Source organism: Mesoplodon densirostris, chromosome 2 (genome assembly GCF_025265405.1).
Source record: "Mesoplodon densirostris isolate mMesDen1 chromosome 2, mMesDen1 primary haplotype, whole genome shotgun sequence".
NCBI classification, from domain to species: domain Eukaryota; kingdom Metazoa; phylum Chordata; class Mammalia; order Artiodactyla; family Ziphiidae; genus Mesoplodon; species Mesoplodon densirostris.
The window spans coordinates 147,828,374-147,851,210 of NC_082662.1; the positions used below are offsets into that span (position 1 = coordinate 147,828,374).

The following is a 22,837-nucleotide window of genomic DNA, read 5'->3' on the forward strand; positions in this document are numbered from 1 at the left end:
TTCGTTGAGCAGGAATATGTCACACAAGTAAGCAAGTTTTGCGACCCATTCTGTGCCACTGAAATGTGTTGCCAGTAGTGACTGTTTTTCTAAAATAAATCTCTAGAGCAGCTCTCATAACTCAGAAACTCTGGCCAGTGATCTACCTTTAGAAAGCCATCTCACTTCTGTGTACAAGAGAAGACGTGTGTGCTCTATGTCCATCTCCTCACAGAGCTGCGCAAACAGACATGAGTTAAGGGCATGTATTTTAATACATGATAATATTAATTGATAATAATAGATAATTGTTCATTATCAACTTAATCACATCCTGCAAAACGCTGTTAAGTTCAGTTGACATTTTTCGGCTAGCCAGCATTTCTCTATGGATGACACAGTCTGTAGACTCACATTCAGAAGCGACCTCTTTGAACCGAGTAGTGAAACCAGAAAGCCGTCCAGTCATGGCAGCTGCTCCATCCATGCATATAGTGACACAAAATGACCAATTCAGTTTTCCTGATATGTAATCGTTCAAGGACTTGAATAATTCTGCAGCCATGGTGTTGGTTGGCAACAAAAGTGCACATAACATATCCTCATGCACATCCTCCTGAAAAATATATTGCACAAAAACAAGCACTGTTGCCTTGTTGTCAACATCGGTAGACTTGTCAACCTGGATTGTGTACCACGGTGACTCATTAGTCCTCTTTAACAGTTGTGCCTCAATATCCTCTGCTATTTCATCAATTAGTCTAGTTATGGTGCTAGCTGAAGGAGGAACGCATACCACCTTTTGAACTGCAGCCTCTCCTAAAAGTTCACGACAAATGTCCTTAGCAGCAGCAGGATCAACTCTTCACCAATAGTAAAGGGCTTCTTAGCTTTAGCAATGCGGTTAGCCACTAAGAATCATGCTCTCAGTGCAGACATATTTGATGAAGCGGTGGCCTTCAATAATTGCTTCTGTTCTTTGTGTTCACATTTTTTTCTTTTGAAAAACTCCAAAGGCTTGTCTTTTAATGCAGGATGCTTGGTCTCCATGTGGTGAAGGAGTTTTGGAGGTTTCATGGCTTCATGGGATAGCCAGTCGCCACATATTATTCAAAGTGGGCTTGGAGAATGTGAATCACCTGTTGCAATGAACCCATAATTCAAGTAGGACTCTTGGTATTTTCTTTTAAATGCAGCTTTCTTTTTGTTGGCAGTCTTAGAGTCTTCTGCTGTCTCCTCATTGGGTCTTTTCCCCTTTTCAAAGAAGCTCTCCAGTGATGTTTGTTTTTTACTCATTTTGGCTAGGGTTAGCTTGTGGGCTTACCAAGACTGTGGCTGAGACAAGTGTGCAGTGCGGGAAAGAGGCACAGATGGAAATGGTAAATAAAATAATGGGCAGACCATGCATGGACTAAAATAAGTGTCGGATTCTGACTTAAAGCCTGCCAGCACAGTACCGGTCCATGGCCCGCGGGTTGGGGATCCCTGATGTCTAGTGACAGAAAACAAATCAGTGGTTGCCTGTGTCAGGGAGGTTTTGGTGTAGATAACTGGGAAGGGGCACAAAGATACCTTTGGGCATGAAGAAATGTTTTTTAATTTTGATGTTGCTTAGAGAGGTGTATATATTTTTCAAAATTCATCTCATTAAACACCTAAAATAAGTGTACTTTATGTAGTGTATAGCTCAATAAAGATTTTTTTATAAGATCTAGATTTTCAGAATGGATAAAACCAAAATAAATTCATATGTTGCTTACAAGAAAAGCATCTAAACTGTATAGACATACAAGTGTTGCAAATAAGAAGATGGAAAAATATATTCCATCTAGTACTAAAAACAATTGGTTCCAAATCAAACCCACCACCATCATCACCACCACCACCATGCAGACAGGGTTCTTTCCTCATGGAACTAACATTGTAGTGGGAGACACAGTCTTACAGTTAGATAGATACATGGATAATTGTAAAGTGTTTTTTGTCTTCACATAGCTGAAACATTAATATGAAATAATGAAAAATAAACTGCTGCTTAAAATAATGGGTTATACTGTCTTCATTATTTAGAGATAGAGACAACTTTCATGAATAGAAAGTACTTTTATGGATTTTTTTTTTTTTTTTTTTTTTTTTTTTGCGGTATGCGGGCCTCTCACTGTTGTGGCCTCCCCCGTTGCGGAGCACAGGCTCCGGACGCGCAGGCTCTGGACGCGCAGGCTCAGCGGCCATGGCTCACGGGCCCAGCCGCTCCGCGGCATATGGGATCCTCCCAGACCGGGGCACGAACCCGTATCCCCTGCATCGGCAGGCGGACTCTCAACCACTTGCGCCACCAGGGAGGCCCTATGGATTTTTTTTTGAGAAAAATAATGGATCAAAAGGAGTATCACAAATTTAGTCAAGTCTAGAAAGGAAATGAAATGTGATAAGAGTTACGATGATCACTGGAGGGGAATGTAGATTGAGAAAGCATTTCTTTTTAAAGGGAAAGATTTGAGTACTTTAAGTGCTATGAGGAAGACCCAGGAAAGTAGGAGCAGTTAAAAATTCTTGTTTGCAAGTGCATAATTGAGAGTGAAGTTCCCGAGAAACAAGGGGCTCCAGAACACAGATTGTTTAGCCTTAGAAAGAGTCAGAAATTCATTTCCTATGATTGTAACAGAAAAGTGGAGGGAAGAATGTGTTTATATCTTGGCAAATTTGTAGATTTGGGTGGCAGGAAGTAGAAGATGTTCCTGTCAGATGTCTTACATTTTCTGTATACTAGGAGATGAGGTCATTTTCTGAGAGCCTGAGTGTAGATGGTGGCTAGAGGAGATTAGAGAAATTCTGGAATTGGGAGAAAGGGCTGGGGAACAGCATTGAGGCCCCAGTTAGAACTTATACATTTAAAGGCTCCTATCTGCACAGTCCTGGGATTTTTCTCCTGCCCCATTTTACAGCAACAGTGCTCTTAGTGGGGATATGGAGAGTTGCATGCATACAGGTTTGGGGAGATTGAGAGAAAAGGAGTAAGAGTTGAGGACACTAGCAAAAGAATATTCATGGATAGGAAGAATTAATATTGTTAAAATGACCACATATTTCAAGGCAATTCACAGATTCAGTGCAATCCTATCAAAATACCAAGGGCTTTTTTCACAGAACTGGAACAAATAATTTCAAAATTTGTATGGACACACAAAAGACACCAAATAGTCAAAATGATCTTGAGGAAGAACAACAGAGCTGGAGGTGTCATACTCCCTGACTTCAGATTATACTACAAAGCTACAGTAATCAAACAGTATGGTACTCACACAAAAACAGACACATAGATTAATGGAACAGGATAGAAAGCCCAGAAATAAACCCACCCACTTATGGTCAATTAATCTATGACAAAGGAGGCAAGAATGTACAATAGAGAAAAGACAGTCTCTTCAATAGGTGGTGCCAGGAAAACTGGACAGCTAATGTAAAAGAATGAAATTAGAACATTCTCTAACACCATATACAAAAAATAAACTCAAAATGGATTAAAGACTTAAATGTAAGACCAGAAACCATAAAACTCCTAGAAGAAAACAGGCAGAACACTCTTTGACGTAAATTGTAGCAATATTTTTTTTTATCTGTCTCCTAAGGCAAAGGAAATAGAAGCAAAAATAAACAAATGAGACCTAATTAAACTTAAAAGCTTTTATACAACAAAGGAAACCAGAAACAAACAAACAAAACAAAAACCTAGTGAATGGGAAATATTTGCAAATGATATGACCAAGAAGGGTAAATATCCAAAATACATAACTCAACATCAAAAAACAAACAACCCGGGGGCCTCTCTGGTGGCGCAGTGGTTGGGAGTCCGCCTGCCGATGCAGGGGATACGGGTTCGTGCCCCGGTCTGGGAGGATCCCATATGCCGCGGAGCGGCTGGGCCCATGAGCCATGGCCGCTGGGCCTGCGCGTCCGGAGCCTGTGCTCCGCAACGGGAGAGGCCACAACAGTGAGAGGCCCGCATACCGCAAAAAGAAAAAAAAAAAAAAAAACAACCCAATTAAAAATGGGCAGAAGACCTGAGAAGACATTTTTCCAAAGGAGACATACAGATGGGTAACAGGTACATGAAAAGATACTCAACATAGTTCATCATCAGAGCAATGCAAATCAAAACCATGATGAGATATCACTGCACATCTGCCAGAATGGCTATCATCAAAACGACCACAAATAACAAATGTTGGTGAGGATGTAGAGAAAAGGGAACCCTTGTACACTGTTGATGGGAATGTAACTTGGTGCAGCCACTGTGGAAAAAACTAAAAATAGAAATACCATCTGATCCAACAATTTCACTCCTGGGTATATATCCAAAGAAAACAAAAACACCAATTCGAAAAGATGCATAGAATAGATAAATAACAGATAGAGAATGGATAGACAACAAGGTCCTACTGTTTAGCGCAGGGAACTATATTCAATATCCTGTGATAAACCATAATGCAAAAGAATATGAAAAAGAATGTATATGTATATGTATAACTGAATCACTTTGCTGTACAACAGAAATTAACACAATGTTGTAAATCAACTATACTTCAGTAATAAAAAAGAAAAAAAAAAGATACATGCATCCTGATGTTCATAGCAGCATTATTTACAATAGCCAAGATATAGAAGCAACCTAAGTGTCCACCCACAGATGAATGGATAAAGAAGATATGAGACATATACCTATATATGTATATATGTATATACACTTACACACACTGGAGTACTACTCAGCTATAAAAGAGAATGAAATTTTGCCATTTGTAACAACATGGATGGATTTTGGAGGGTACTATACTTAGTGAAATAAGTCAGACAGAGAAAGACAAATACTGTATGATATCACTTATATGTGGAAGTTAAAAAATAAAATAGTGAATATAACCAAAAGGAAACAGACTCAGAGAAAAATTAGTGTTTACCAGCAGGAGAGGGAAGCGGGGAGGGATAAGATAGAGGTAGGGGATTTACAGGTACAAACCACTATGTATAATATAAATAAGCTACAAGGAAATATAGTACAACACAGGGAATATAGCCAATACTTTATAATAACTATAAATGGAGTATAACCTTTAAAAATTGTGATGGGCCCTGCATCTTAGCTGGAAAGGAAAAGTTAGAAAGACTCAAGAGTTCTGATTCATAGGTAGAAAGCAGAGATGGTGGATGAACGGTCCAGAGTGAGTGGACTGGCCCAGTGAGGGAGAAGATTTTGAAAAAGAAGGGCAGGGAGCTGAAAATGGATTCTCCAAAAACATGTACATTGGGTTGGTTAGGTTTTACTCCCTTCTTCCCCTAAAAAAACAAAGCTGGGGAAAAATAGAGGCAGGGGAAGGGAATCATAAAATTTAAGTCACAGAAATATCACTGAAGTTGCTACAATAGTCTCCATCACATAATTCCCTTGTCCAAGAAGTGAATGTATTTATTATTTATTATAGAATAGTGTAGCACAAAGCTTGGCTATACAGTGTTCGCTAATAGACATCTGCTTAGTAATGAATGAAAGAATAGTAACTGCAAATTTCTCATTCAAACCTTGAGAATCTTCTATTACACGTCTTTCTAGTTCTGTTTTCCTTAGGCAGCTAATACATAGTTGAATAATTACCCTGGGAAGCAACATAGTTGGAATTGTTGTTGGCGTCAGAGTTTGGTTCAAATCCCCAAACTGCCAGATACTAGACTGATAAGGAAGAGTGTCTCATAAAATTCTCTTCCCTTACCTGCTCCCTCCTCTCTCCTTGGGGCTTCAAGGAGACCGGAGAACAAGGCCTTTCTCCAGCTGGCAGTTTTACTTCCCAAGATAATTTTATTTTTAAGTTCTATGTGTAAAATTACTAGGGAGTTACTAGGGATGCAAAGATGAATTTAAAAAGATTTTACTCTACAGGAATTTCTGAGTCTGAAGAGGAGCCAGACATAAAAATAGATATCTATATGTATAGCTATATTTATCTACCCATCTATTATAAGACACGGCAAAAATCCTAAAAGTGAAGTATAAACCAAGCTCTAGGAAAGGCCTAGGAAATGATTATTTCTAAGGCGTGGGTGGGAATAGCGAAATTTTAGGAAGAAAGTGGCATTTGAATGGTGTACTGAAGGATGAGCAGAATTTCAGTGAAAGGTAAGGGGCTGCAGGAACGGTCTAATGAAAGGTAAAGAGAGGGAGACAGAAAGATTGGAATCTATTGAGGAAGACAACAGCATCAGAGATATATTAACTTAACAATTCATTGTTTTGCTCCTGCCTTTAGAAGCTTATTTTTAGTTGAGAGAAATAAAATGGGTACATAAATACCCACAATACTAGTGAGCGTCATAGAAAAGGAGAGGTTGCATCCTGTTTCGACGATTTTTCTGGCTACAGTGTTCTCCCCTGGAATCCCAGCTAACAGATGTTCAGAATCACCTGTTTAGAATATGATCAATAGAGAACAGCACTTAAGAGTGAGATCCTCATGTTTTAGATTCAGTTTCAAATGACTTAGCTTCTATGTGCTTCAGTTAACTTTTAAATAAAAATAAGAATATTTTCCTCAAAGAATTGTTAAGAATGACATGGGATGAAGAACACATGGCAGAACAGTACTTAGTATTTATGTCCTAAGTTATATATTTAATAAATAAGTAGATATGTGTGTGCAGTTTTCACCAGACAGCACACTCCCGCGGGCTGTAGCCGATAGGCCTCACCCTCCTATCAGTCGGCCCATTCCCTGGCTTTTGCGGAAAGAGCGGTTCATAACGCCTCCCAGCCTTAGCTAAAGCACGTGGGCTCCGCCTCCCCACAACAACAAAAAACCCTGTAGCATCAGCACCGGCCGCTCTGCTCTTGTGGCTTGATTTTTAAATCCATCTGAAAGGACCAATCAAAGGCGGCATTCCGAGTGCGCGGAAGCGAATTGGCTGACAGATGATGACAGTGACCAATAGGCTTTGAGATGAGTTTGGTCTGGGCCGGAAGCGAGCGAATCGAAAACGGGTGGCGGTCGCGGGCAGTTTGAATCGGAATCTGTGCTCCAGCCCGCGGCGGCTGTACTAGGACCCGACTCTCTGAAGGGTTGTTTTCCCTTCTCTGCCAGCAAGGTGAGCGTTTTGCTTGGGTCCCGGCTCTGGCGGCGGGAGTGAGGGAGCTGTTGGCCTTCTGCAGGGGGTTACTGGGCGGGGATGCCTGTGGGGTCGCGCTCCTAGGCACTGAAGGTGCTGCGGGCCGCCGCCTCCTCCCTCCTGACGGAACTGGGGAATCGGCCCCGGGCCAAGTTCTTTGTGGTGTCGGCCCCCCTCTGCTCCTGGTAATACTGGGCTGGCACTAGTGTCCGGAGGCCCTGCTCGGTCACGGGTTCGCCCTTTGGAGGATCAATTTCCTCCTTTGTAAGGTAAAAGACTTGGGAGATCAGCAGGTATTTACTAGCAGCCTTCCGCGCCTATTTGAAATTTGGACATCGGTCCTTTGTTGCGTGGAGGAAATGCAAACTTTAGTTATGAGGGTTTTGATCCGGGCAGCGGGTTGGAGTGCCTATTGTTAGTTGCGAGAGCATTTCTCTCACGCCTTCCACGTTCATTTGGCTGCGCCTGTGTTCCTGGCTCTGCTATGGGATGAGGACTCAGAAATAAATGACTTTGAGCCTGGTCTAGAGGAGCAGGCAGAGTTTTCATTCACAGGCTCCGCGGTGGCACTTTAGGCGGGAACTTGGGTTTCTTGGTGGAGATGGGGAATTCTGATAAAGGGAAAGCGCAAGACGGGCCTGCCGTGCCGGGGGTGGGCGAGTCACACGGTCACAAAAGAGCTTCCTCGGGCACTTTTCTGGGGTTGAGTGATTCGGGCATGGAGAGTGTCCTCCCCACGGTTAAGACAGAAACAGCATTTTCTGGAAGGAGCATAGTCCTGCAGTTCCTTTTTGCAGGAACCTCGATATCCAGGGCTTTTCTTCATCACCCACCCCCGCCCCCCACTCCCATCCCTTTGCCCCTCACATCTTTGAGGATTGCATTTTTTGTCCTTTTCTCCCAGTGGCTCCATAGAGATTGTTGAATGGTTGATGCCTTAATCTGTCAAAGTCCCCTCTAATCAAAATTTGCTTGGGTCTGGTGATTGCTTTAACCATTTATTTGTTGCTGTGTCTTAGACTTTGGAAATGGAAAAGCATTTAACTTGCCAGTCTTCCTTCTGTTTATTTCCATCATCTCTATCATCTTTTTTAATTGTTCCTTTTAATATTTTGTTCGCTATGGCGTATGGATGTCATGATTTCAGTGGCTGGAAGAACTGTTTAGGAGTTGTATTTGTGTGCCTCTGAGGTATGATATACCCACCCGTGAACCCCTGAATGAGCAAGCTAGTTTGGAACAGAAGGAGTAGCCTATTGGGGCAGTGTAAATTGTCCTTTGCTGGTGGAGCGGCATGAGACTCCTTTAAGTAGTTTTTGGGTAAATGGGAATGGAGTTTAAGATGTTGTGTTCAAAGAACTAAAAGGGTGGGGTGGGAGGTGAGAATGGCAGAGAAAACAGCTCTCCAAGGCTTGATACTAAATTATGTGTTTTGCGAGACCCTTCCTTCTCTTTTAATATTTGGAAAAAAGTTTTTATTATACTTAGTACTTTCACCAACTATTTATTAATTGTTCTGATAAAAAATTTCATTGATAAAGTGGACTGAAACAAAACGCTAAAATGGTTGTGGACTTCATTTAGTAAGAAATGGATTCTCATCCTTTTGCTAAAATAACTGGAAAATGAATGCTTTTTCTTTCATTTAAGTTGCTAATGAATAAAGAATAATTGCCATACTTTTCTCCCAGCTGATTTAAATTTTCTAAGATATATCTGAGAAAGAGGTAGGTCATTTCTGTCTTGGTGCCATAGGCATCAATATACAAATGAAAAAGCGTTTTCAGTGACTAATACAATTGCTAATGTGTATGGAAAGCTTATCAGGAGATACTGTTCTAAAGCTTTAGGGAAACACCACCATTATTATTCACATTTTACAAATGAGGAAACCAAGGCACAGAGCTGTTAAATAACATGCCCAAGGTCACACCACACATCTTGTAGGTTGCTGAGCAGGGATTTGAATCACTAAGGCTATATACCTGATTCCTGGTCAGGGTCTGTCTGGAGAATGACTTTACTGCATTTTGCAGTGATTCTAGTGCTAGTATGGCATTCACCCTTTGTTCATGCATGCATTGACTCAACAAATGATAACCTCTTGGGAGGAAAAGGAGGTACCTGTGCCATGAGAGACGCTGATGGGGTGATATGACCAGATTATGATGGTTGTCCTCAGGGAAGGCTTCCTGGAGGAAGAGGGACAGAGTATGAGTGGGAATTAATGACATGAAGAGAGGAAAGAAGAGCATTTGCAAAGTAACTTATCATGCGTTTTATTTGTCCTGTAAGACCTATTTCACCAGAAACCTTATAGCAAAATATTCATGTCTTGTACAATGAAAACAAACTGAAAGCAGGTAGCCATATAAGAGTCAAAAATGAGATATAAGAAAACCAGAAAGCAAGGGGAAGCCAAACAAGTATATTGTGTACTATTGACACTTCACAGTCAGTTATTGGTAGTCGCCTTGCAGAGGGTGGAGAAGATGGAAGTTATACTTTGTTATCTTTTGAAACATGAAGTTTTGAAACTTGATTCTTAGAGGTGGTTATGTAGATTAGTTAGTCTCTGAGACTGTAAGTTTCTTTTTACTATAGTAAGACTAACAGGCTGCTTATTCTTTTCAGTTTGTTTATAAATGTTTGAATAATAAAGGAGAGCAAAATGAGCTGGGCTTTGGAAGAATGGAAGGAAGGCCTGCCTACAAGAGCTCTTCAGAAAATTCAAGAGCTTGAAGGACAGCTCGACAAACTGAAGAAAGAAAGGCAGCAAAGGCAGTTTCAACTTGAAACCCTGGAGGCTGCGTTGCAGAAGCAAAAACAGAAGGTATCACTGAAATGCTGGTATTTAAAACTGTTCTCTCATTATTTGGATGAATGGTTTTGTCTTGGTCTTTTCAATTTAGAGAAAAATGATTTTGCTATCTTCAGGTGGTAATCCCCCCTCCTCTCCTTTATTGAGCCTTTTTTTTTTTTTTGGCTACACCGCGTGGCATGTGGGATCTTAGTTCACCGACCAGGGATGGGACCGCGCTCCCTGCAGTGGAAGCTCAAGCACTGAGTCTTAACCGCTGGACCACAGGGGAAGTCCCCTCCCCTACTGAGTCATTTTTATTTTAATTACCTCATTTTCTCCGTTCTTTGTTTTCATTTCTGCTTACCTGCTAATGTGTAGGGCTGCTGAGTTCCATTTTCACTTCTGTTTAGGACCAAGAATTGGGCATTGCTTTTGCATTATGCACCAACATGGCCGAAAATCTCTGGCTCCGAATCTGGGATCAATATTAGAGCACTTTGCAGTCCAAATAGATAACGCTTTCTGAGAGTGAGCTTTTTCACCTTGGTATTCCCACCTCTCTCCAGGACTAGTACATGGAAACTTAAATAGTACTTCTTTCATACCTTTGCATTAGCCAACCCATAGTAATACAATTACTGCTCCTAAAATGTTTTTGCTAGTGGGAGAATTTTTCAGTTTCTTACAGTAACTGGCTTTAGCAGCTGAACTTGAAAGTGAATAGCTAAGGGAGGGTTTATAAGATTTATTTTTGATTTTTTTAATTCTCGAAAGCATATTAAAGCCTCTCTTTCTAGGATGGGTTTGTGTAGCCCTAACCAAAGACTGTGATACATGACTTTGCAAAACTTTTCTATCAGTAGGCTTCAAAGTGAGATCATCTAAAATTTCGGCGTACATCAAGCACTGACTTCTGGATTTTTACAACCATATCTCAGAAAATTAGTCATCAGTGTTAGATTAACAGATAATATTTGGTAAATTCATGAGTAAGAGACCTAGTTCCTTTTGAATAATCTGCATTAGGTTGAGAATGAAAAAACTGAGGGTGCAAACCTGAAAAGGGAGAACCAAAGCTTGATGGAAATATGTGAAAATCTGGAGAAGACTAAGCAGAAGATTTCTCATGAACTTCAAGTCAAGGAGTCACAAGTGAATTTCCAAGAAGGACAACTGAACTCAAGCAAAAAACAAATAGAAAAACTGGAACAGGAACTTAAAAGGTAACTTTTTTGGGAATGGTATTTATTAAAGATGTCTTTGCATATATTCATTAGATGCAGCTATCTTTTCCTTATATGGTATAATTATTACACATTGCAATTTTTTCTTTCCAGTGGAATGAACAATGATTTGAGGAAGATTAATTCTTTTCTTATATGCTTCAGTCCTATTGTTGCATGGCTCAGTACTATATAAATTCATTAAATGGTTGCTAGCTTATTCATTTACTTACTCAGTATATGTTTATTAAGCTGCTTCATGTGCCAGGCATTGTGTTTGTTACTAGGGTATGCAATAATAAATAATACCAAAACTATCAACAGTGGTTACTGAAAAGATGGAAGTTAAAGCATGGCTTATATATATATATATATATATATATATATATATATATTTTTTTTTTTTTGCGGTACGCGGGCCTCTCACTGTTGTGGCCTCTCCCGTTGCGGAGCACAGGCTCCGGACGCGCAGGCTCAGCGGCCATGGCTCACGGGCCCAGCCGCTCCGTGGCATGTGGGATCTTCCCAGACCGGGGCACAAACCCGTGTCCCCTATATCCGCAGGCGGACTCTCAACCACTGTGCCACCAGGGAAGCCCAGCATGGCTTATATTGATGGCTTCTGTTTTCTCTGCGTGGAAAAGCTGTTGTAGAGAATGAGAGAACTAGGGAACTTCAAAAGGACTGAGGAGCACTGAGGGCTCAGTTGAGATTGGAGGCCAGGAATTTATAGTGGGACCAATCCATAGCGTTTAATGAGTTTTTTTTTTTTTTTCCTTTCTTTAGCATATAGATGCTGAGAAGGTATACAGGAGGATCGATTTAGGGTTTTTGGGCGAGGGTGATGGGATCGAAGACAGTGGAATAATTGAGGATATTGGAAGAGAGTGATGGAAGTTGGGTGCCATGGAATCTCAGCTGGAGAGGAGGGAAGTGAAGTCTAGAAGACTTTCTTACTGAGATCCCCATCCGAGACACCCATCTTCCATCTTAAGCATTACATAATCAATTCACCAATATCAATTCCATATTTAGGCAATAAAAAAAGGTGCTTATTACTACTTTTCCATTAAAAAAAATCCCCCAAACAACTAGAGGCATTATTCAAAATAAATTTAATGGGACTTGAACACTGCTAGCTTATAAATGGAGTCTTCTTGTTCTAGTAGTGAAATTTTGTCAAAATAACAAGGAGTGATAAACACTAAAAGCAAAAAAGACTTTAGCAAATTGCCCTATTGTTAATTCCATGAATATACACCCAGAAATTTTAAGAAAAAATTTTGTTTTGAAATAACTTTACACTTCCAGAAACAATTGTTAACATCTTACATAACCAGAGTACAATGACCAAATCAGAAATAAACATTAATAATTCAATACTATTAACTAAACTACAGACTTTATTGGAATTTCACTCATTTTTCCAGTAATGGCCTTTTTCTGTTCCAGGATCTGATCCAGGATTCCACATTGCATTTAGTTGATGTTTTCTTACTTTTTTTTTTTTTTTTAATATTTATTTAGTTGGCTGCGCCGGGTCTTAGTTACTTTTTTTTCTAAGCTCTGATGCTTTCTTGTCTTTTGTGACCTTGACATTTTTAAAGAGCACTAGTCTCCTTTATTGTAGAATAGTCCTCAATTTGGGTTCGTCTGCTGTTTTTCAACAATAGCAGAATTGACAATTTGGACTGGATTATTCTTTGTTGTGGAAGGCTGTCCTGTGCATTGTAGGATACTTAGAATTCCTGGCCTCTACCCACTAGATGCCAGTAGCATCTACACTGCCTCTAAATTTTGACAGTCAAAAATGTTGCCAGGCATTGCCAAATGTCCTGTGGGAGGGCAAATTCATCCTGGATGGAGAATCACTGGGTCAGATTGAGGTTATGAATTTTTGGTAAGAATACCACAGAGGTAGTGACACACCTTTATAGTGACGTGTATAGTAGTGACATGCATCATATCAGAGTGTACATGATTTAATTTGACTTTTTTTTTTTTTTTTTTTTTTGCGGTATGCGGGCCTCTCACTGTTGTGGCCTCCCCCGTTGCGGAGCACAGGCTCCGGACGCGCAGGCTCCGGACGCGCAGGCTCAGCGGCCATGGCTCACGGGCCCAGCCGCTCCGCGGCATATGGGATCCTCCCAGACCGGGGCACGAACCCGTATCCCCTGCATCGGCAGGCGGACTCTCAACCACTTGCGCCACCAGGGAGGCCCTTAATTTGACTTTTAAACCGATCGCTTGTTAGGGTGTTTATCTGGGTTTCTGCATTATAAAGTTACTACTTTTCCATTTGTAATTAATAAATATTCTGATGCCAAGAATTTTTTTTCCTGGCATAGCTGCAATAATCTTAATTCTACCTACAAAAGGAAACATACTTTTGAAAGTTAAAACATTTAAAAATTACAGTTTGCCCTCCATATCCATGAGTTCTGCATCCAGAGATTCAACCAACCAAGGGTAAAAAATATTTGAAAAAAAATTCCAGAGAGTTCCAAAAGCAAAACTTAAGTTTGCTGCGTGCAGGCAACTATTTACATAGCATATACATTGTATTAGGTATTATAAGTAACCTAGAGATGATTTAAAGTATACAGGAGGATATACATAGGTTATATGTAAATACTACCCATGTGATTTTATATGAGAGTTGAGCATTTGCACATTTTAGTATTCAAGGGGGTCCTAGAACCAATCTTCTGCAGGTACCAAGGGACAACTATATGCTTGTCTTTTGGTGAAGCTGATAATTTAAGTGCACAGAAATCTTTTTCTAATTTTGTTTCCTATCCATGTGGGAAGGTGGCTATCTATAATTTGCAATGTTAGAATGATAAATAAATTTCTGTCTTGTTGAGTTCTTTGTTTTCCTAAACTCTATCCTGGTCTGTGTTGTTCATCACTGTATTCCTAGCACCTGGCAATTGTAGGTCCTCAAATATTTGTTGAATGAATGAATGAAAGAAAGGCATTTGTTTTGGAAAGCAGGTGCTTGGGAAGTAGGAAGCTCACTTCAGTATGCTAGAATAATTATTTCTTTGAAAAGAACATTTTGGCTGCCAATGTTAGAAATATTGGTTTTAATAATTTAATTTATTAATTGGTTTTAATAATTTAATTTAATTTAGACAGAAATGTTAGTATTTTTAACATTTGAGGAAAAGATGCTTTTGTATACATTTCCCTATTTCATTGAAAAGTGCCATTTGGTAGCAATGCCTGCAGATATAAAGTTCACGGTTGTACCTGACATATAGCAACAGTTAAATGTTAGCATTAATATTATCATTATTATCAGTTGTTAGTTATTATCATCATCATCATGGGATTAGGATACCCTCATAGCACATTTAGTTTAAAAATATTTTTATTATCTATGATGTTGATAGATATAGATGTTTATAAAAGTTTACAAACTGTATAAACTTTAGACTATAAAAACTATTGAGTATACTCTTCTATAGTATAAAAATTGTTAAGGGTATAAGACCTATAGATTACAATAACTATTGAGTATATTTTATATTAATTAATTAATTTAATTTTTTTGGCAGTGTTGGGTCTTTGTTGCAGTGTGCAGGCTTCTCATTATTGTGGCTTCTCTTTTTGCAGAGCACGAGCTCTAGGCACGCAGGCTTCAGTAGTTGTGGCTCACAGGCTCTAGAGCACAGGCTCAGTAGTTGTGGCGCATGGGCTTAGTTGCTCTGCAGCGTGTGTGATCTTCCTGGGCCAGGGCTCGAACCCGTGTCGCCTGTATTGGCAGGCGGATTCTTAACCACTGCGCCACCAGGGAAGCCCTGAGTATAGTTTTAAAATTTTCACTGGTAACCTTCAGGTACAGGGCAGGAACTTATTTTTTCCATCAATGGCCACCAATTACAGGTACATCTTGAACGAGTTAGGTTGAACATTTGAAATGTTCGTCAAAAACTGGTGAATAATAGACACAGAACACAGACTGGTTGTTGTCAGGGACTGGGGGAAGATGGCACTGGGGAGAAATTCCTTAATGGTTAAAGAGCTTTACTATGGAATGATAGAAATGGCTTGTAAGTAGATAGAGATGGTGGTTGTACAACACTGTGAGTGTAATCAATGCCACTGCATTGTTCACTTAATCTGGTTAATTTTATGTTACGTGAATTTCACCTCAAAAATTATTTTTTAAAACAAAACAAAACAAAACAAAAGAACAAACAAAAACAAACAAATAAAAACTGGTGAATATTAGCAATCTCATATAGTTAAATTAAACCTAGGAGAAAACAGCTTACTTTAGTGCTTTTTTTTTGTTTTGGTGGTGGTGGTTTGTGTTTTTTCTCTCCCTAGGAGACAGGAGATACAAAAGTTTATAAAAACAATAGGATATACTTTTATTTAATATTTAAAATTAATAATTTTTTTTTTTTTTTTTTTTTTTTACTGAAAAGATGTGAATTTGAGAGGGCAAAGAAACATCAGTTTTGCAAAGTTCTTCAAAATTCATCTCTGGAGCTACCAACCATTTTACACCTTTGGAATTCTATAGACCTGCAGTGTCCAATATGGCAGCCACTGGTTACATGTGGCTGTTGAACACTTGAAATGTGGCTAGTGTCAATTGAGGTGTGCTGGAAGGACACAACCCAGTCCAAATTCTGAAGATTTAGTACAAAAACATGTAAAATATCTTATTAATGATTTTTGCAATGATTATAAGTTGAAATTACAATATGGAAAATATTGAGTTAAATATTAAGATTAAATTCATTTAGTTCTTGTTACTTTTTTCATGCTAATAGAATATTTCTGTTGGAGGACTCTTACCTGTTGTAAATTCGAATGTGACAATTTGATTTGCTGAGTAGCCATTTTCAGCTCATACATTGCTTCTTCCTTCCTGGATTGAATTTGGAGCAGGCAGAGCTAGGGCACTGAGGCACTTTCTTCACTACTTTCTTCACTCCCTGCTTTGAGTACTGTGTCCTTGGCAAAGAGAATGGTGCACATCATTAGCCATTCTACTAGGGTGTTCATTTTATTTCTTGTGTTAAGTTAAAATCAGAGACATTGGAGACTTGCAAGAATTGAGTCCTCTTAGGTTTGCTTCTGAAGGGTGTTACAACTGAAATGGTAGGGATACTCTGTACACATATACAATACAGTCGGCCCTCGTATCCACAAGTTCTGCACCCACAGATATGGAGGGCTGAGTGTACAACTGCTGTTTTATATAAGGGACTTGAGCATCCCTAGATTTTGTTATCTGCATGTGTCCTGGGACCAACAACCCACAGGTCCCAAGGACGTCTGTATATAGCTCACTTTCTCCAGTTCTTTGGATCTGTTTCCTGCCAGTATCTTTTCTAGATGCATTACGTTAACTTGATTTTTAATATGTGTTTTAAAAATATCACAAAAGACATGATATGTATATCAAATCTGTTTTTATAATGACAATATTATAAGTAATGCCATCCGGTTTTATGATTTGAGCCCATGCTCCAATTTCCTCCTGTGTTTCTGAAATTCTGTTTTTTTGTAGCACTGTGTCTTTCTTTGGCCTAGAATATAAAATTTGATTGGAATGTGTCCCAACCCTCCCAACTCTTCTTTGCTACTGTGGTGGTTATTACAGATCTTCATTATCATCTTTATCACATTGTAATTACTGGTTTGTATTTCTGTTTTCCTAACTAGACTGAGTTCCTTTGAAGACAAAGGACTGTCTCATAAATTAGTTCTTATTAAACATCTGTTGGATAAATGAAGTGGTAAGAATTCTTAGAGGGTTGGTTTTTTGTAAGTTTATCGCTTTCTGAGAATGTATGGTGTTGGTATTCTACAGCTGTTGCTCTGATTTGCCGTCCTCTCGGGTCATTTTCTCACAGGTGTAAATCTGAACTTGAAAGAAGCCAACAAGCTGCACAGTCTGCAGATGTCTCTATGAGTCCATGCATTACACCACAAAAAATTTTTGCAACTCCACTCACACCAAGCCAGTATTATAGCGGTAAGGATTTTTTCCCTTTGTATACATAGCTCTTTTATTGAGATTTTAATTCTGCCAAAGAAATGAATTCATTCAACTTTGAATTCAACTTCTAATTTTAGCATTAAAAAAAAAGCAGCCATTAGTTACATATACATTTGTGTATCTGTTGAACTATGTTGAGCCATCAGTAAGCCTTTAAATTTTTCACTTTATCCTTCTATGGTATTTTCAAACATAATTCAGTTTTGGAATATTTAAAACGCCTATGTTTCCATGTATTTTGATAATTGAGTAATTTGATCAGTATCCGTTGCCTTAACCAAAATGTTCTTCCTATCTGATGTACTAAGGTACTCATTTCTAGACGATCTATCATAATGATTCTTTGCAGAATCAGTGATCGAAGTAAAACTGTATCTCAATGTCTTTGTTTAGGTTCCAAGTATGAAGATCTAAAAGAAAAATATAATAAAGAAGTTGAAGAACGGAAAAGATTAGAGGCAGAGGTGAAAGCCTTGAAGGCAAAGGTAAATTAATTATGGGTCTTTTAATAGAGTATGCAGTTGAAGAAGTACTTTGATATAGAATGCAACAAGGATAGAGAAAAATCTGCTTTACATAGGGCTGACACATTTTTCTTACACTGAGAAAATTAAGTTCCTGGCTCATTGGTTATGGTATTTTTAAATTTAAAAATAGGTAAGAATGGAGTAAAATAAGATTGGGGAGATGACTTTAACCCTAAATATTAAATGTTCACCGAATTCCATGGAAACTGTGGTAATGTAATTATTTCTCTGTTAAGATCTAATGATAAAGAACAAGTTTGAAGAGGGTGGGACCAGAGTCATAACTGACACTCACTAGCTTTGGAACCTGGAGGCGATTGCTTCCTGTTCAGGCCTTCTGATGGAATGTGGTGATTGCTACCAGGGACATGAGGTTTGGAGGTCATTATTAATGAACTGTTTATTTCAGGTGAGAATGTTATCAACATAATCTCCCCAGTTCTTTTAAATAAGTTGCTGACAAGTGTTTTAAATTACATTTTGATAGGGGTAAAAAAGGCAGAGAGAGGTGGGTGAAAAGATTTGTTTAACATCAATAAAATAAACAAAATGCGTATTTTGGAAACCCCAGCTTTTAGTTTCAGGACTGACCCTGAAAATACCTGGTGTCTATAGAATATACCTTTCCCATTTCTGTGCACATGATGTTATTTATTTTTTTAAAAATTCCAGTTTGGCACTTAATGGCACAATTCCACTAAACATATGAACTTGGTGAGATGGCACAACTTAGCAAACAGTTTAAGGCTGAATTTATACGTAGATGCCTTAAATACTGAGGATCAAAAAAATACCTGTTAGAGCTTTAACAGTTTTAATTCTTTTTACGTCTTTAACCCTTGTTTTGATATCACCAGGGTTTTGATATGTAGCAAAGGCATTGCTTACAAGATGAATAAAATTAAACAATAATTCTCTGGTCTGACTTGGAAATATGTGCTTTGTTATCCAGTTCAGTCATTGGTATCAATTCTGACATCTGTTCCCAGAGTTATTTTGTGGAGGACTGTGAGTCTCCAGAAGCATTAAACCTTTCCCTGTGGCAAGAAAAGCCCTTGCTATCAAAAATTTAACTCAGCTTCTGTAGCCACACCTTGATAGTTGTCAGAATGCAGGCAGAGAGAAGAACAAAAAGAAGAATTCAAAACAGCAGAAAATCCACAAATGTGTATTATATAATACAAAATACCTCATACGACATTTTTGGGGGGAGAGTGTTATGGTGGAACGTGAGATTCTTGAAAGAGTTCTTTAGGTTAGTATTGAACTTTGAGTCCCTGTGTGCAAAGCTACAGAGGGGGGGTGACCAAGGACGGGCAAAGGAAGGCAAAGGTGACCAAGGACGGGCAAACTCACATGTGTTTTTATGAAGTATATGAGGGATGCAGAATAAATACAAAAACTGAGCCCATTTAAAATAGATTGGGCCTCAGATGGTACTGGTTTCACCCTTCAGTGCTAAGTCTGACCATTAGAACATTTCCTCACTGGTTATTGGGACTCAGTGGTTCCCTTGACTTGATGAATGTTCTTTCCTGGTACACAGTGGAAGTGTTACCTTCTTGGCATGGCTTTATGTTCTATTTGAAAATAAGTATGTAGTCTTTTTTTTTTATTGCAGTATCGCTGATTTCCAATGTTGTACTAGTTTCAGGTGTATATAGCAAGGTGATTCAGTTATATACGTATTATATATACATATATATTTTTTCATATTCTTTTCCATTATAAGTTATTACAAGAGATTGAATATAGTCCCCTGTGTGTAAGACCTTGTTGTTTATCTATATTATATGTAGTAGTTTGTATCTGCTAATCCCAAACTCCTCATTTACCCACCCTCCCACCCCCACTACTTTCCCCTTTGGTAACCATAAGTTTGCTTTTTTATGTCTGTGAGTCTAGTACATAGTCTTAAATATTTTGACTTCTAAAGGGCTCTAAAGAGTTTCTGTTTTTACAGAAAGCGAGCCAGGCTACTCCCCAAAGCACCATGAATCACCGGGACATTGCCCGACATCAGGCTTCATCATCTGTGTTCTCATGGCAACAAGAAAAGACCCCAAGTCGTCTTTCATCTAATGCTCTAAAAACTCCGATTAGGAGAGATTTCTCTGCATCTAATTTTTCTGGGGAACAAGAAGTGACTCTGAGTAGATCAACTTTGCAAACAGGGAATAGAGATGCTAATAGTAGTTTCTGTGATAATTCTAGCAATTCTCATCTTTTGGATCAATTAAAAGCCCAGAATCAAGGTAACTTCTTGAGCTAAATTAAATTTTCCTGAGATAATTTCAGAAGTCTAGAAATTTCTAGACATTTTTAGCCCTAGAAAGTGCTGATGTGTTTTGCTAGACCCATCAGTGATTAACATCCCAGCCTGGTGATTTGAAATACTGTCTCTGGGATAATGAGAAAAGATATCACCATTTGGTAAGGCACCTTTATTTGTACTATAAAGCTGATGCCATGAAGGCTTGAAAAGTAGGGTGAGTGGCTTTGACTTTCCAGAGCGGGGCAAGTAGGAGGGTTACAGTTGACACTCCCCACGGCTCTCCCCTGGCTCCTTTTGTGGCCCATGAAACAAGCCAGTTTTGGCCAGAGGTGTGGCATGTGTCTGTAGGACAGCTTTGCTGTGTGCTGCCAGGTTGTGTGTATGGGAGAAACCTGTAACCTTGGCTGCTGCACCACGCTGCTGCTGACAGCCAAGGGTGCCAGGTGGTGTTTTGGAATCTAGTCTGCAGACTATGATAATTTCCAGTGCTATGATAGATTGAAAATCACCATCTGTGTGCTCTGGTGAGACCTGTCACATGGCCAGTGCCATTGGAACCAATATTGTGTATATGTGGGGAAAAAAATGAAAAAAAACATTGTTGTGAATTTTGGCAATAGAGGAGGTTCACACTGTTGCTCTTTACTGGAGGACAAGCTACTAGAGAATATGGGAGGGTGAATTTTTCACTGCTTAGCACTCATTTGCATTGATATGGGCACAAAAAAAAATTAGTTCGTGGGTGTATAAAACCAAGTGGTAATTTTAGTGCAGGGTGTTATATGTGGTACACTTTTTGCAGTCTCGATAAGATACTATTCACAATTTTAGAAAAACATTTCCGCCCCCCCAAGTTTCTCTGAAAACTTATGAAAATTTGTTTCTCCTGCTTTCTGTAGGGTTTTTGAATACAAATAACAATAAAGACTAAACATTGAAATTAAATCCAAATAAAGTAGCTTCTTTGTTTAGTGTGAATTGACTTATGTTTGACTCACCAAAGATTTCAGAACAGAGTAACATTGATACATTCTGAGTTTAGTTGTAAATGTCTTTGTGAAAAATATGTTAATTGAAGTGTGGGTTTTGTTTGTGATTTAAGAGCTAAGGAGCAAGATTAGTGAGTTGGAACTACATCTGCAAGGACAAGAAAGAGAAATGAAAGGCCAAGTGAATAAGCTTCAAGAACTCCAACTCCAAGTGGATAAAGCAAAAGCGGAATTAAACGAAAAAGAGAAAGTTTTGAACAAAAGCAGGGATGAACTGGTGAGAACAACTGCACAGTATGACCAGGCATCAACCAAGGTACTCGACTTTTCATGAGTTATTGATAAATCTCCATTTTTTTCATATAATTCTTTGGAAAGAGTACTCTGCACTTAGACTTGTGAAATAAATATTAGTAATGAACCTTATTATATACTAGGCAGTATTGATGCAGTTGAACAGTAAGTTCTTTTAGAGTTGGGTAGATCTGGGGTCAAATCCGGACTGTATATTTTCCCAGCCAAGGGACCTGGGCAAGTCACTGATCTCTTTTATATCTCAGAGGGTGGTGAAGAATAAAGATTATGTATGTACAGCTCCTGGCAGGTGCCTAATATATAAAAGAGGCACTTAAAGTCATGGAGCTTTAAAAGAGGTTTAGGACATATGATAGAACTGAATAGACCTACTCCTGGGATCCAGTGTATACACGCCTACCATTTACTCTAAGGCTCTAATTAAGGCCAAGCTTCGCAGCCTGTTATTTGGGGGTTGTCTTTGTTGTTGTTGTTGCTTTGCCCCCAACCTACCTCTCTAGTCTTTTCTTCTCTTTTTTCTATTATTCATTCATTCACTGACTCATTTGACAAATATTTATTGACCATCTACTGTATGTCAGCCACTGTTCTAGACCTAGGGATGCAGCAGTGAGTAAATAGACAAAAAGAATGGCCCTTGTGGAGCTTCATCATAATGGGGGACGTAACGTAGATGTACCAGTCACGTAGATAGTGTGCTATAAGGAGAAAAGTGTAGAGCAAGACGAATTATCTTCTAGGACCAACTGCAGTTATTTGGTGTTTCTTGAACCTAATCTTTGTCTGGGTCAGTGTTCTGCCCACGTTTGCCTTTCTGCTTGGCATACCCGCCTCTTGGAATACTTTTGACGTGCTCCTCATCCCGTGAGCTCCTTCTCTCATTTCTTAGTGTGGTGAGGTCTTTTCTCCTGGCTTCCATCCCCATTATGACCCTTTTATTGTCGTTATTTATGTTCTAGCTCTTGTAGTTCCCACACTTGGCTAATTGTCAGAATCACTGAGAACTCTGCAGAATTAATCTTCTTAGACTCACGTCTGAAGTGGGCCTATGGAATTTACCTTTAATAAAATCTCTAGTTAAAAACCACTGTAGTAGGTAGACCTGTATCTTCTATTTGCTTCCTGGGAACAGGCTCTTTCTGTCTTTTTTTTCAAATTAATCCTTTTTATTTTAAGATAATTATAGATTCATGTAGTTGTATAAAATAATAGCTTGTTAATATGATGGGTTACAATGATTGCTTTTCAGATATTTGAATGTCTTTCATCCTTGGAATAGACCATACTTGGTCATGGTGTATAATTCATTTTATATATTTCTGAATTTTATTTGCTAATAATTTGTTAAGGATTCTCGTGTCTATATTTGTGAGGGATGTTGTTCAGCTGTTTTCTCTTTTTGTATTGTCTTTGTCTGGTATTTGTGTCAGAGGTAATACTAGCTTCATAAAATGCATTGGGAAGCATTCCCTTCTCTTCTCGGAAGAGATTGTGCAGAATTGGTGTTATTTCATCTTTATACATTTGGTAGAATTCTCCATGAAACTAT

At 38.9% G+C, this 22,837-nt stretch overlaps 1 protein-coding gene across 3 annotated transcripts in view; it reads left to right on the top strand.

Annotated features, from left to right (window-relative positions):
- The first annotated feature begins 7,008 nt into the window (after nt 1-7,008).
- The window catches only part of CENPF (centromere protein F), a 62,896-nt gene continuing 47,067 nt past the window's right edge, over nt 7,009-22,837 (top strand). For 2 of the 3 annotated variants that reach the window (XM_060091124.1, XM_060091126.1), the window contains exons 1-7: nt 7,009-7,110; nt 9,766-9,964; nt 10,961-11,157; nt 17,037-17,158; nt 17,576-17,667; nt 19,673-19,964; nt 21,087-21,289. In XM_060091124.1, coding sequence (XP_059947107.1) covers nt 9,803-9,964; nt 10,961-11,157; nt 17,037-17,158; nt 17,576-17,667; nt 19,673-19,964; nt 21,087-21,289 — 1,068 coding nt within the window. In that variant the 5' untranslated portion in view covers nt 7,009-7,110; nt 9,766-9,802. Of the gene's footprint in view, nt 7,111-7,314; nt 7,401-9,765; nt 9,965-10,960; nt 11,158-17,036; nt 17,159-17,575; nt 17,668-19,672; nt 19,965-21,086; nt 21,290-22,837 lie in introns of those variants that run through there. The other variant, XM_060091125.1, reaches the window with a different exon arrangement.